Consider the following 14833-nt stretch of genomic DNA (forward strand, 5'->3'; position numbering starts at 1 on the left):
TTGAGTTGAATTTGAAAGCATTTGTAGGACAGACACTTTTTGATCATTCATAAGGCTCAACCCCACAAACTAGAGCCTGCAGCTTGCTGTGCCGGCCACACCTTCTGGGCCTCTAAGGCATTTCAGATGATTGACCTTGCTAAAAAATGAAGAGATGAAGGGAAGAAGAAAGAAAGGAAGGAGGAAGAGGAAGGGAAGGAAGAGAGTTTTTTCTAGTTATACACCTACAAGTGTATTAAATACCATAAAACTGGAAGGGAACTCAACTGTCGTCTAGTCTAATTCCATGCCTTTACAGATGAGGTAAGTGAGACTCAAGATGCTTCTCAAAGTTCGCACATGGAAAATCTCATGTAAAGCAAAAGGGAGGGAAGACAAGAGTCTTACTTTCTCTGCTTGCTTCTGGTAAAGTTTTCTTTTCCTTAATTAGGGTGACATTGACGACATCCTATGTTTCCATCAATCCATCCACCCATCCATCCACCCATTCACTCATCCATTCATCCACCCATCCATCCACCCATCCACCCATCCATCCATCCACACATCCATCTATTCATCCATTCACCCATCTACCCATCCACCCATCCATCCACTCATCCACCCATCCACCCATTCACCCATTCACCCATCCATCCATCCACCCATCCACCCATCCACCCATCCATCCATCCACCCATCCATCCATCCATACACCCATACACTCATCCACCCATTTACCCACCCACCCATCCATCTATCCATCCATCTACCCATCCATCCACTCATCCATCCATCCATCCACCCATTCACTCATCCATTCATCCACCCATCCATCCACCCATCCACCCATCCATCCATCCACACATCCATCTATTCATCCATTCACCCATCCATCCATCCACACATCCATCTATTCATCCATTCACCCATCTACCCATCCACCCATCCATCCACTCATCCACCCATCCACCCATTCACCCATCCACCCATCCACCCATTCACCCATCCACCCATCCACCCATCCATCCACCCATCCACCCATCCACCCATCCACCCATCCACCCATCCATCCATCCACCCATCCACCCATCTGTCCATTCATCCACCCATCCATCCACCCATCCACCCATTCACTCATCCATTCATCCATCTACCCATCCATCCATCCACCCACCCACCCACCCACCCATCCACCCATCCTACTGATGTCATTTTAAAATTAATAATATATGAAGTGTAGGTAAAATGGAGTAGAACGCCTCCCAGCCCAGTCACCCTAACTCTGCTTCTTGCTTTCTTTCAGATGGCTAGGCAAGACGGCCACTCCCAGCCACATGCGAATGCTGTTCCCCAGACACTTTGGCCCATCCTGACACTGCAGCTTCTCTCTCTTTAACGACACTTCCTGTTCTCCAACCTTAACTGGCTGGTGCTTCACCTTGTGCATCGACCCCGAGTCCACGTGCCTCCAGAGGACAAACGTTGAGGGAACCCAGAGCCGAACATCTGACCCGGCGCAGGGGAGCGGCAGGACCGTTGGGACTCCGCAGAGTGGAGCTTGAGCAGACTGCATTGCCTTTTCTTGTTTGTTAAGAATGACGTTTACGTTGGAAACGTACTTACTGTATTTATGTGCACATGGAGCTGAAGGGCTGCTGTGCACAGGTCGTTGACATAAATTAAGCATGAAAAGTCCTGCTCCACCACGCCCAGTGCTGACGTTTCTTGGGTTAGTGCTGTCCGCTGACACACCAAACCCTGAGGTCGGTCCACCAGGAGGGTCAGGTAGGTGTGCGGGCAGTCCCATGAGGCAGAGATCAGCAGATGCTTGTCACACAGCTGTGGCCAGCATCGAGTGATGCAAGGTGCCGAGCACCTATGGAAAACTGCTCCAAAAGCCGACAGGTACCCGCCAGCCCACAGTGGACAACCTCACACTTGGTGGGACACCAAGAGGGACTGCCTCTGAGCAATGGGCCTCCCCTGGCTCTGGGGCCTGGTAGAGTCTCCCTGGGGTGGAAGTTCAGCAGAGCAAGTGCCTCTGCTTAGCCGCTGGTCCTGCGGCAGTGTGGTGAGTGTCCTGGCCAGCGTCATGGGGCTGCTGTCTGCACAGGGCTGCTGCCTGGCTCTGCCTGGTCTCTGCTCCTGGGGAAGAGACAAGCAGGCAAGCCAGCCAGTGCACGTGGTGCCCGATTCATGCTCTAGGTTTTGGAAACTGGGAAAGTCGCTTTTACCTAATTCTGGGAACCCATTGCATTAAGGTTTCAGCTGTAAGTGTTTGGCTAATATTTATTAAGTGAATAAAGAATGCACTCCAGCTGCCAATAACTTATTTCAAACATTCCGAATAACATGTATGTAGCATGATTTCAAGAAATAAACACGTAACAAGGACATAATAATATAAAGACACAGTTACAGCCAAATACCTGCTGTCTAAATTTGAGGCTTTATACTGTTACTGCGCCATGTTAAGGCACCATGTGAAAGGCACGGGGTTAACAGGTAGCTTGCGTAACTGGTAAGGGGACCTTAATATATACTGCTACCAGTGACTTTCAATTCAACATTTTTTGCTGTTACCTACCTGCTGTACATTGAACTTTTTAATTTGGATGCTGAAGAAAATTCAGCAGGGGGTCTTGCCAGACACACGCAGCCATCCACCACACAGTAATGGACATGTTTGCTTCGTCCTTGCTTTGAGCTGCAGGGTCTCTGCACGAACTGGCCATGCCCACTCCTCCCCAGGGTGCGTGGAGAGCTCTCTGGCTGGCTGGCACGGGGCAGGGCCTCCCGTCTGACCGTGTGGTGCTTGTCTGTGTCTAATGGGGGAACCCACTCTGTCTCCACTAACACACTTCACGTTGATGCGGTATGTCGTTGCTTACTCCAAGGTGACAGCTCTGTCTGCTGCACTTCTGCTTGTGTGGACCTAACTTCCCAGAACCTCGAGGGCTGGGGCACTTCATCAAATGTGACGCTGAGCAGAGTGTGTGCAGGCTTCTGGGGGCTGGCAGGTGGCGAGAGGGTACGGGATGAAGATGTGAACTCCCAGAATGTACTATATGATTTGTAAATTATTTATGTCTTTTTTTAAAAAAACAAGCTTCTCATATAGGTTAATGAAAATATTTGTTTTGCAAAGATTGTAAATATTTATTTATTTGTTCACATGATCAAAATTTCACCACTGAAACCCTGCATTTAGTTAGAGCCTCATTTTTATACTTCAAAGATCAACAACGGGAAATAAATTATAAAGAAGGTTTTCTATAAATGAATCTCTCTCCCTTTTTTAAAAAGAATTAGCAGGGTTTCTGCTGGGGGGAAGGGAGAAAATCCCAAATAAGGAGCACTGAGGTTTTGTCTCTCATAAAGTGACAGATGTCACTGGGTTACAGGGGCCCGTGCCACTCAGGCTGAAGGGCAGGCTCATGGTCCCTGCAGCTCTAGGTAACAGGACCTATCCCCAAGGGCCCGTGCCGTGCAGGACACCAGCCCCAGCTCTGCCCAAGGTCTAGGGGACAGGAGGCTGCAATGCTTCCGGGGCCCTCTCACTAACGCAGGCCTGGGGTTTCTGGGTGCCCTGGTGGAGTCCATCAAGGAGGGACAGAGAGCAAGTCAGAGGTCATGAGAACTTTGACTGCAGCCAGTGGGGTGAGTCCGGCAGTGAGAGCTGGGGCTGTGGGAGGGGCCCTCGGCAGCAGGACCAGGTCTGAGTGCTGGCCTGCACCCAAGTTGTGGGCGGCGGATGTGGGTGCAGAACTTGGAGGCAAGGCTCGGGCCTCCGTGTGTGTGCAGGAGACTGGGAAGCCTAGGAACAGAGCAACGAGGGAGTGATTGGGGCGGGACTGGGGAGTCCTGGAAGGAAGCTGAATGCACATCTTACCTAAGAAACAAAAAAGTGTCCGCGCATGCTTGGCGAGGCCCAGAGCTGGGGTCTCGCCCACGCAGTGCGTTCCCACGTGTGCACACACCAGGCTCTGACCACCTCTCTTCCACAGCCCCAGGACCTCGGAGCCCAGGCTCAGGGCGAATGCTCAGTGTCTGTCCCCCCAGGATGAGGTGTCCCTGGGAGCCAGAGCTTCCCAGGAGGGACACTGCCGTCTCTGCTGCTGCCACGGCTCGGCGGTCTGTGGAGTGGCCTGCAGTCTGTGGCCTGTGAGCATTTCCAGGGTTCCCATAGAGTCCACGCAGAGCCCTTGGCAGCCTCTCCTGCCTGCTCACTGGTGCCTTACCAGGGGACACCACAGGGGTGGGGTTTGGACTGAGTGCCTCAGGGACAGAGGTGAGAAGTCTGCGTGGTGAGTGCTGGTCCTGCAGGACCCAGGGGGTCCCTGCCGCTCTGCCCTGGGCCCTCATCTCCACACCCGCCGTGGCTCTGGGAGTGCAGCCCACACTCTGCAAGGAGGGCTCTCTTCTGTGGTCACTCTGCAGAAAGGACCCTGTGGCTGCAGGGAAGCCACACTGAGAAGTGTGATCCTAGGGTCAGTGGGGGAGGGGAGAGAAGAACAATAAAACTCTCCCGTTTCACCTTGGAGCCACTTACTTGCTCTCAAGTTGTTTAGATAAACTCGTTTCTTCATTCAGTGGATTTATTTCTCCCTCTGCAGACATCCTCTCCTCCCCTGACTGGGGGCAGCGCAGGACCTCTCCCACTTGAAACAGAAGGGAGAACAGCTGGGGAAGGGGTGCTGAAAGGGTGGGGCCAAGGGGAAGGTGGGCAGCTCCAGCAGAGGTCCACGGGGCGCTCTCTGGGGTCCCGAGAGCCCCGGCTGCCGGGGACACCGTGAGTGTGACCAGAGGCGCTGGCCCTGCAGCACAGAGGGCACACGGAGCGCCTGGGGGATTTCTGGAGGGAAGCTGTCCTTGTTTCCCCAAGGCGCTGTGACCTCCCTCCGAAGGAGCTACTGCGTCTCCAGGATGCTCTGGGGACACCGCGGGACGCAGCTGTCGCGCGTGTGTGTGATACTGCGTCTCCAGGATGCTCTGGGGACACCGCGGGGCGCAGCTGTCGCGTGTCTGTGTGATACTGCGTCTCCAGGATGCTCTGGGGACACCGCAGGGCGCAGCTGTCACGTGCCTGTGTGATACTGCGTCTCCAGGATGCTCTGGGGACACCGCGGGGCGCAGCTGTAGCGTGTGTGTGGCAGGCAAGCGTGCGTGCCTGTGTGAGCAGGCTCATGGGAGCCTCTGCCTGCACACGGGCGTGCCTCGGTGTGGACGTGATCACCCCAGGAAGGACACCGGGCACAGGTGGTGTTTGGAGTCTGTGTCTGGGTGACTCCCTCGGTGCTCGCCCGGGGGCTGAGGCTGGGGACACAGCGCAGGCTCACGGCTGGCCGCGCCGAGCTCTGGACCCGTGGGGCAGCAAGCACTGCGCCTCCTCCATCAGCGTCACGGAGTCTGTGCCCTGCACAGGGTGCTGGACAGCAGCTGAGGGTCATCTGGAGTTTTTTCTGAGGAATTCCATTTCTTCTCTGGTTTGGCTTTGGGAATCTGCTCTTTTCTGCCAGAATAATCATGCCTTTCCTTGACAGGAAATGAGGGGCGTTGACAGACGGCCGCCTGTTGGGGTTTGCAGTGCTGCCGGCCTGGGCCTGGGCTCTGCTTTGCAGCCCGTGGACAGCTTGGTCTGGGTCTCCCTTACCTTCCTCCGTGCCGGGAGGCGAGCTCGGGCTCCATGGCTGATCAGAAGGATGGGCAAGGCCTGTGGAGAGAGGGCACCTCACTCTCCTGGGACCCGGGTGTGTCTAAAGGCCAGTGGGTCTCACACCACCAGACCTTGGCTCGACTTCATCTGATGACCCGACAGCGTGGCCGGTGCCCTCTGGGCTGGTCCACGGTGCTCCACAATGCGGCCAAGGCAGGTGGGGACATCTCTGCCAGTGGGGGAGGCCCCTAGAAGAGCACCCGTGCCCAAACTGTGAGGCCCGAGCTTTGGGGTCCACTGCCAGCCAGCACCATGTTGCCACTGGTCAACACACACAGGTCATGAGAGGCGGCCTGTAGTGTGAAAGGAGGCTTGTCTCTGGGGTGCTGACCCCAGAGAGTCTTGCAGGATGCTCACTTAGCCCTGTCACTGCCACAGGGAAAAGCCACCAAGTCCACCGAGGGACAGGCCACTCAGAGGGTCTTGTGCTGACACACGCTGAACAGGAGGTCCCTGGCCATAGCAGGCTGCAGGCCGGAGTCCAGGCCCGCGGTCCTGCCCAGGCCGAGATGCAGGGCTGGCTGCAGGTTGTGTGTGCGCACAGGGTACACACGCACTTGTGAGCATGCACCACGAGTGTGCCAGCTTGTGAGGAGAGTGGTGAGCTCAAGCTCACGACACCTGAGTCAGTCTTCAAAGTAAGGGACAGCCCAGGAGGAGGAGCGCGGAGTTCCTGTCTCCTATGGTGCCGTGGGTGGTGACGCGCGGCTATGGTGCTGTGGGTGGTGACGTGCGGCTATGGGAGACGTGGGTGGTGACGCGCGGCTATGGTGCTGTGGGTGGTGACGTGCGACTATGGTGCCGTGGGTGGTGACGTGCGGCTATGGTGCTGTGGGTGGTGACGTGCGGCTATGGGAGACGTGGGTGGTGACGCGCGGCTATGGTGCTGTGGGTGGTGACGTGCGGCTATGGGAGACGTGGGTGGTGACGCGCGGCTATGGTGCTGTGGGTGGTGACGTGCGGCTATGGTGCTGTGGGTGGTGACGTGCGACTATGGTGCTGTGGGTGGTGACGTGCGGCTATGGGAGACGTGGGTGGTGACGCGCGGCTATGGTGCTGTGGGTGGTGACGTGCGGCTATGGGAGACGTGGGTGGTGACGCGCGGCTATGGTGCTGTGGGTGGTGACGTGCGGCTATGGTGCTGTGGGTGGTGACGTGCGACTATGGTGCTGTGGGTGGTGACGTGCGGCTATGGGAGACGTGGGTGGTGACGCGCGGCTATGGTGCTGTGGGTGGTGACGTGCGACTATGGTGCCGTGGGTGGTGACGTGCGACTATGGTGCTGTGGGTGGTGACGTGCGGCTATGGGAGACGTGGGTGGTGACGCGCGGCTATGGTGCTGTGGGTGGTGACGTGCGACTATGGTGCCGTGGGTGGTGACGCGCGGCTATGGTGCTGTGGGTGGTGACGTGCGGCTATGGGAGACGTGGGTGGTGACGCGCGGCTATGGTGCTGTGGGTGGTGACGTGCGGCTATGGGAGACGTGGGTGGTGACGCGCGGCTATGGTGCTGTGGGTGGTGACGTGCGACTATGGTGCTGTGGGTGGTAATGTGCGACTATGGTGCTGTGGGTGGTGATGTGCGACTATGGGTGCTGTGCGTGGTGCTGCCCCTAATGGGTGGGGTTGTCCAGGAGCCTCTTGTAATGTCACCTCTTTCCCGTTAGGTTTGGTGAGAATAGACCTGGGCAGAGGACAGGGCAGTTGGAAGGGACACCGTGGTTCATCTCCATGCCCTGGGGCTGGAGGCACGTGGCTCTCCGCCCCGTGACCAGGCATCGTCCAGCTCCTGCTGTGGCCAGCCCCCGGGACGGTCTGTGAGACGCTGCCTGGCCAGCTGTGGGAAGCCTCTGAGCAGGACGTGGGCGGGACGCAGAGGCCTGGGTGGGGATGGATGAGGTCAGCATTGCAAAGGGTCACCTCCCCGTGCAGGAATCTCTGAATGGGATGCTGCAGAGTTTAAGCAGATCTCAACCAAGTGCCCTGGGAGTGACCTTGCAAAGGAAGGCCTCCTGGAAGGCTCGGCCAGGCTCCCTGCGGTCACTGTGTGGGTGGGAGGCCGCAGCAGGAGGCGAGGACTCCGGGCCGGGGAGGGCTTCGCAGTGCCGACACCCAGCTGGGTCGCTCTCTGGGGACCCGATGACCATGGTCCCTATGACTACAGCAGAGAAGGCCCTGGCTTGGGTGACCCCGTTGACTCTGGAGGTGCCCAGGATGCAGGGCCAAGGAGCTGAAAGGGAGAGGCAGCCTCGGTGCACATCCCTGAGAGGCTGCCAGTGCAGTGACCATTGAAGCTCGGTTCCTCCAAAGACGGAGCTGAGGGTGGGCGTTCACCTGTCAGCCCCCCCACTCGGTGCTGGAATGGCCCTGAAATCCGGGCTACATCGACCTGTAAGCTGAAGAAGTGAAGGAAAACATGAGGCAGGAAATGTGGGGGACTCCACCATTAGAGGTGGGAACTGTCAGAGGCACAGGCTGCCCAGGCACGGAGGCTCGGGTCAGAGAGGGCTCGGGAGCAGCACAGGTTGCGGAGCACCCCTCCCATCGCCCCTCTGCAGGTTTTCCTGCAAAGGGAAAGAACTTCGATTTGTCCTGGGTGACACTGAGCGAGTCCCCACACTGTGTCCTGGGTTCCAACAAGAGCCGTGAGTGACCACTCACAGCACTGGTGTGTGGGTGTGGAGGGGACAGCAGTCTCTGGTCTCTGAGCTGTCCATCCACCACTGCACACCGCAGAGCTGGGCTCCTCCCCGCCACACCTGTCACAGGGGGCCTCCCGGAGCCTCACCTTTGAGTTCCCACCTGCATTGCACATGGCTTCGAGATTCCCTGGAGGCTCTGCATTATCTGTTGAGGAACGTTGACCCCCAGCATAAGGGACAGAAACTGACTTCAGGCTGCAAGAATCGTAATGCCACCAAGGCACAGTGTCTCCTGTCAAAAGCTGCAGTTTCAGACACTGTCCCTTGGTCAGCTCCGCTCCGCCCCTTGGTGCTGACAGCCTTCCTAGCCAAGGACAGAAGGGTTTGTGTCACACAGACCTGATTAACCCTTCTGCAGAGCCAAGTGGGACTTGGCAGCTCCTGGGTGTGGGCCTGGTGATCCCTGTCCAGCTGGGCATGGAGTCCTTCCTCCCCTCCCCAGCTCCGGCCTCCCTGGGACAGGCCTAGGGGCAGTCTGCACCGATGGGAGGGCTGCTTGCCCAGCGCTTCTTTTTGCATGGGCCTGCCATGGATTGATGGGTCCGCAGTGTCCCAAGTGGGACACAGTCCCCAGTCCACCTGTTGCTGACCTTGGGGACGAGGCCGAGTGAGGGCTGAGGGCCCAGGGTGCCACGTGTGGCTCTGAGTGGTAGGCCTGCTGCCTGGTGGGGGCTGCACGAGTCCCTCCACCTTGCAGAAGGCCATCGCTGATGGTACTTGTGGACACAAAGGCAGCGCTGGTGACGAGCCAGGTGTGGTGGAGAAGGGAGATGGAGGAAGACTCGCAGGAGGGTTTCCAGGGAGCGGAGGGGTTGGCCATCTTCAGGAGGGGACAGTGGGGGGCAGAAGGCGCGGCCGAGGGGCGGGGAAAACACGTTCCTCCCAAGGGGGGCTGAGGGAGGGTTGGGCCCAGGGGGCTGCGGGCACAGGGTTGGGCCCAGGGGGCTGCGGGCACAGGGGGCTGAGCAAGGAGTGCTGGGGGCTGAGGGAGGGTTGGGCCCGGGGGGCTGCGGGCACAGGGTTGGGCCCAGGGGGCTGCGGGCACAGGGTTGGGCCCAGGGGGCTGCGGGCACAGGGGGCTGAGCAAGGAGTGCTGGGGGCTGCGGGCACAGGGGGCTGAGCAAGGAGTGCTGGGGGCTGCGGGCACAGGGGGCTGAGCAAGGAGTGCTGGGGGCTGCGGGCACAGGGGGCTGAGCAAGGAGTGCTGGGGGCTGCGGGCACAGGGTTGGGCCCAGGGGGCTGCGGGCACAGGGGGCTGAGCAAGGAGTGCTGGGGGCTGCGGGCACAGGGGGCTGAGCAAGGAGTGCTGGGGGCTGCGGGCACAGGGGGCTGAGCAAGGAGTGCTGGGCGGCTGCGGGCACCTCCAGCGGGGAGGCCGTCCTGCTTGTCTCCTGTTGGGGTTGCAGAAGGGCCAAGGCAGGGCGCGTCTCAGCTCAGGTGTAGCCACGGAGGGCGGAGGCCCAGTGGGGTCTTTGGCCTGAGCGGGAAGCCGGCAGCCAGCTCAGCAGAGGGCAGTCAACCTGCGGAGCCTGCATCCCCCACCTCCCTGCCACCCCGTCTCCAGACCCTAGTTAGGAAGGAGACGGTGAAAAGGGAAATGGCTATCCAAGTGCAATCCAGATGGAAGGAAAGGCACTCGGAGGAGCATGATCCAATTAGGCAAAGGAGAGCCGCCCTGACGGCTCCTCTTCCCCCGATTCCAACAGCGGGGGGCTGGTCCACAAAAGTGCACTGGCCCTCTGCAGGTGGAGACCCTGAGAGGGGCTGAGCGGTGGGCAGTGAGGTCGCAAAGCAGGTAGCCAAGGATCAGGGCCCCCGTCCTGACCCTCAGACACTCAGGCTGCCTCTATAATCTTTCTTTAAAAAAAATACCAAGACTTAGTGTGGGCGTGAGGTGACTTCTGTGAAGGCAGCCGCTCCTGAAATAAGAAGCCAGGTTCAGGCTGGGCTGGGGCTCAGTGGTAGAGCACTAGCCTGGCTTGTGTGAGGCTCTGGGTTCGATTCTCAGCACCACATATCAATAAAGAAACAAAATAAAGGTCCACTGAGAGCTAAAAAACTATTTTAAAAAAAGAAGCACCGATTTCAGGCACAAACTGTCACCGGCTGTGTTGCTGTGGCCCACTGCTTGGCTCTCCTCAGGGTGCAGTGGCCCGGCAGCTGGGCAGACTCAGGAGGCCTGCCCCAGGCCAGCATGCCCTCTTCATCCTTCCTGCTTGGAGTCTCAACATTTCACACGAACTGACCAGGACTGAGGCCAGGTGGGGTCACCCAGAGCCCACCTACTTCCATGGCCTGGTTTGGAGGTGCATGGCTTTCTGTGACTTTAGGTTCAGCTGTAGCCACTGTCACGTGGCCTATTTTGGTCTGGCTCCCCGTGGTCCGCCGAGCCGCCTGCCTTGCAGGATCTCCCGGCACTGCGCGGTGGAGCTCTTCCCCCCTGGGTCTGCGTGCTCTCTGATTTTAAAGCGAAGCACCTCCACCTCTCTGATCCAGTATTCCTACTCAAGGAGAGCTCCCAACCAAAACAGCGACAGCATTTCTGGCCAAACATGACTGAAAAATATTTCTTTGAAACACAGTCAGCAGCTTGTCTGTGGTTCCCGACAGCTCCTAAGACTGTTCTGGCCTTTACTTGATAGGAAACTGAAACTCAGCACTTACCTCCGTGAGTTTCCTCAGGCACCAGGGTTTCCCAGAAAAGCTCACGATGGTGATCCAGGGCAGGAAGGGCCTCAGCCTGGATGGCCACACACAGGCTCCCACAGCATGTCCCGACTCTTGCCCGGTTCACCCCGGGGCCCTGAGAGACGGAATGGCCCTCCAGGGAAGGGCTGGGAGACATTCCTGACTGCGGACAGGACTCATCCCAGCTGAGCGACCCCAGGAGACTTTGGGCAGAAACCAGGACTTCCCCAAATGTGTAGTGCTGGACTCCGGGCTTGAGAGGCCGGGGCGGCTGAGGCGCGGCCGGAGGTGCAGGCCTCTCGAGCAAGCCTTACCCTGCCCCAGGGGTGGGGCTCCAGTGTCATGAAGGTCAGGGAGCCCAGCGTGGAGGAATGGCTACCCCTGGCCTCAGGGAGTCTGGGGAACTGAAGAGCCTGGCTCCCCCTCCCACCAGGCCACCTTGCCCGGGTGGCACTGAGTTCCAGGCCCTGAGGTACGGAGGCAGAGGTGGGCACACAGGCAGCCCCGCCTGCTGAGTCTCCTGTCCACGTGGCCACGAAGAGAAGGCCCGGCCCCAGCAGGCTCCTCAGGTCTGCTTCCTGCTCCCTCCGGAGGGTCTTCTATGTAAAGCAGCCCGGCAGTCGGCCCCAGGCAGCACTGGTAAGTCAAGGAGAAGCCAAGAGGCTGGGCCGGGAAGGGCTCTGCTAGGCCACAGGCCCCCCGAAGTGTCATACATCAGCAGCAAACCTGTCCCCACGCCTGCGAGTGTCTGTGGGAACCATCACATTTTGGTCCTTGTAAGCGAAGCTCTGGGTGGCAACGTGCAGATGGTGCGAGCATCAAAAGGCCCTGTCCTTCGGCAGGTGACGACTCTGCTGTGGGTGAGGAATCTCACACCCAGCACTTGATCCCTGCGTCCCCAGCACACTGCTCCTGTGGGCCATCAGTACCAGACCCAGGCCTGGTCAGAATTGGCCACTGACTCTGCCCTGTGGCTGTACATCAGGCCCAGGAGGGCCAGGAGGCAGAGTCCCTCAGAGCCCACCCCTCTTGCCCACAGTGACAGCTGCGGCTCCCCGAAGCCAGAGTGTGGGCTTTGGTGCCCCTCTGCTGTGGCTGCGAGTGCCACCTGCCTTCCACCTCCAGGGTCTGGCACTCTGCCTTCAGTTCGAGGAGGGCCCTTTTCCTGGGTCCTGGCCTCTGTGGCCAAGCCCTGTGGTCAGTCTGTGGCTCCCGTGCACTGGCCCCTGCAGGCACCCGCACCAGACCCTGCTGCACACAAACGCCAGTGTGTTTTGGAAAAGCAGACCCGGGAGCTGGAGGTGGGTCTCTCCTCTGCTGCAGTTGAAGGAGGCCCAAGGGCTCCCCCCGAGGGCTCCCCCGAGGGCTCAGGCTCACAGAGTCTGATGTGGCCACAAAACAGCAGTTGGACCTCAACTGGATGGAAAAGTGGACATCAGCATGGGACAGAAAGCAAGCACAGGGGACACCCAGTACTCCACAGGAGGTGCCCTGCGTGTCACATCTTTTCTCCATTATTTTATATAAAACTGTCTCCATTAATATTTTCCTAGAAACAAGCTAAATCCTGGGCTTAAAATGGGTTTTTCTACTCGAGGTCCAGCACAGGATGCTCACTTTCAGATGACTACGGATTTGACGCCTGCACGGCCGTTTCTACGGTTCCTTCAAGGTCGATCTTTCAATCTCAGGTCTACTCCGGGCTAAGAGGGAATGTGGAGGGTGTTGCCGAGGGGCGTGTTAGCCGGTCAGCAGCACACCTCCTGGACAGGGAGCCGTCGCTGGCGCGAGGTGCTGACATCCCCACCTGCTCCAGGCGCACCAGCACACGTGGGTGCAGCGTGGCAGATCTGTGAAGCCATCTGCACAAGTCTGCGCCGAGCCGTGCCGCAGCAGCAAGCGTCTGAGATGGAAGTGCAGCTTCCCCCGTGAGGGACCCTCTCAGGAGCAGAGGGGGACGGTGCTTCCTGGGTTTCCCAGGATAGACCTGGGGGCCAGGTGTGAAGGGGATTCACCTATCCCCGTGCCAAAAGCAAGAACCAGTAAGCATAGTCCCAGCACGTCCTTCAGAGGTCTTCCAGCCACAGAAGGACAGAGAGGGACCCTGCACTGACCCCATGACGCGCTCCTTGGGGCTGCTGTGTGTGTTTTTATGTGGACTGGCTTTTGTAGGACAGGTGCAACTGGCTGTATCCAGGTGTTGACAGAATCGAAAGACCCACCCCATCTCACCTGCGACTCCTGGTATAGGAGATCATGGAGGGTGCTGGTCACAGGTCAGGGGACGAGGAGGTGCTGGTGGGGGGACCGAAGTGACAGCCACACAGAAGTATGTGCGCACTGCTGTGGGTTCTCATTTGCTTTCTGGTTTTTATGAAGGTAACTTAAGACATTTGATAAAATAAGGAACCTGTACCACCAGATGTCAACTAGGAAACATGAGGCTGAATTCCTGTTCTGAACGGCGACTGTCTCCAGAAGGGACTAAAGTGCCCATCCGTGATGGAGAACATGAAGGGGCGCTGCCCTTCAGCCTGATTCTCGCCAGCAGACTTCCTCTGAGGAAAGCCCACTTTGATTCCACAAATGTGCTGGAGTTGCATAGGCTGCCCTGATGCCTGTCCCTCCCAGATGGAAAGTCACCAAGACACGGATCCGGTGGCCCGTGTGTGTGGAGCTGTGGCTGCCGGAGTTGGGTGGCCATGAGCAGGACTGGCCAGGATGTACAGGGCAGTCTTGGAAGGGCAGCCCGGCAGCTCAGTCCTTCCACTGGCCTGCGTGGACTGGATACTGTGACCCGCCTTATGTGTCCTGAGAACTGTGATGTTCTCCTAAGAAGCGCTGAGAGGCCGGGACCAATGTGGTGGTGACACCCACACCCGTGTCTTCCAGGAGCAAGAGGAAGGACTGAGATTAATGGGGTGTGACAGGAATCGTGGATGTGGAACAGCAAACTCTTCAAGTGCCGAAATCCGAAACCTCCCAAGACAGGCCCAGGGAGTAGGAGGCGGGGTGTATTCCTCCTGTACCTGGCCCCCGTCCTGGCGGATGGGGCACGGCCTCACCTGGGGACTCCTGTGCAGGAGGCTCTCTACGCTGCTGCAGAGAGGAAGGGCGTGCGCACCCCGGCCGCTCCCAGTCCTCACAGCTCTGCCCACCAGAGCCACCTGCTAACCCAGCTCCTGTGTGGATCAAAGCTCCAAGATCTTAGCAACGGTGTGGGTGAGCCTGGCCACAGAGGGGGCAGCATGCTGACCATCAGCTGCGGCTCGGCCGTGCACACTCCTGCCAGAGAGCCACGCAGGGTCAGGAGGAAGCAGTCAGGTGGCAGTAGATCTACCAAACCCCACGTGCCCACACCCAGAGCAGGGATGCTGGGTCTAGCACAGCTGTTGCAGCCACCTTTCCGTGCCCATGCCCGAGCTCACAGCTGAGGACACTGGAGCTGGTGGATCGCAGAGCAGCCTGCTCACCAAGGACCCGGCGCCCTCTGAGGAGCGGGCACAGCTCAGACTCCTGAGGTCAACTCCGGCCCCTGGCACGCCAGCAAGCCCAACCCACTGCAGAGGGTCATGTAACACAGACTCTGCTGACCAGGGAAGTGCAGAAACCAGGGTCATAAAACTGAGCGGCCCTGGAAAGAAGCTGACAGGCCTCGGCTGACCGAAACTCGGCCACGTGCAGGAGGCAGCCTAGGCTCCTCAGGCGGCCGTCTCTCTGTACTGTCAACCCCTTCCTGTCCCCAG

General features: G+C 58.7%; 1 protein-coding gene across 2 annotated transcripts in view; it reads left to right on the plus strand.

Moving 5' to 3' along the window:
* Thbs2 (thrombospondin 2) overlaps positions 1-3262 on the plus strand; it is a 49960-nt gene extending 46698 nt beyond the window's left edge. For both annotated transcript variants that reach the window (XM_077109616.1, XM_077109617.1), the window contains one exon: positions 1286-3262. In XM_077109616.1, coding sequence (XP_076965731.1) covers positions 1286-1293 — 8 coding nt within the window. In that variant the 3' untranslated portion in view covers positions 1294-3262. The remainder of the gene's footprint in view (positions 1-1285) is intronic.
* The last annotated feature ends 11571 nt before the right edge of the window (positions 3263-14833 follow it).

This window comes from Callospermophilus lateralis, chromosome 6, assembly GCF_048772815.1.
Source record: "Callospermophilus lateralis isolate mCalLat2 chromosome 6, mCalLat2.hap1, whole genome shotgun sequence".
Classification (NCBI taxonomy): domain Eukaryota; kingdom Metazoa; phylum Chordata; class Mammalia; order Rodentia; family Sciuridae; genus Callospermophilus; species Callospermophilus lateralis.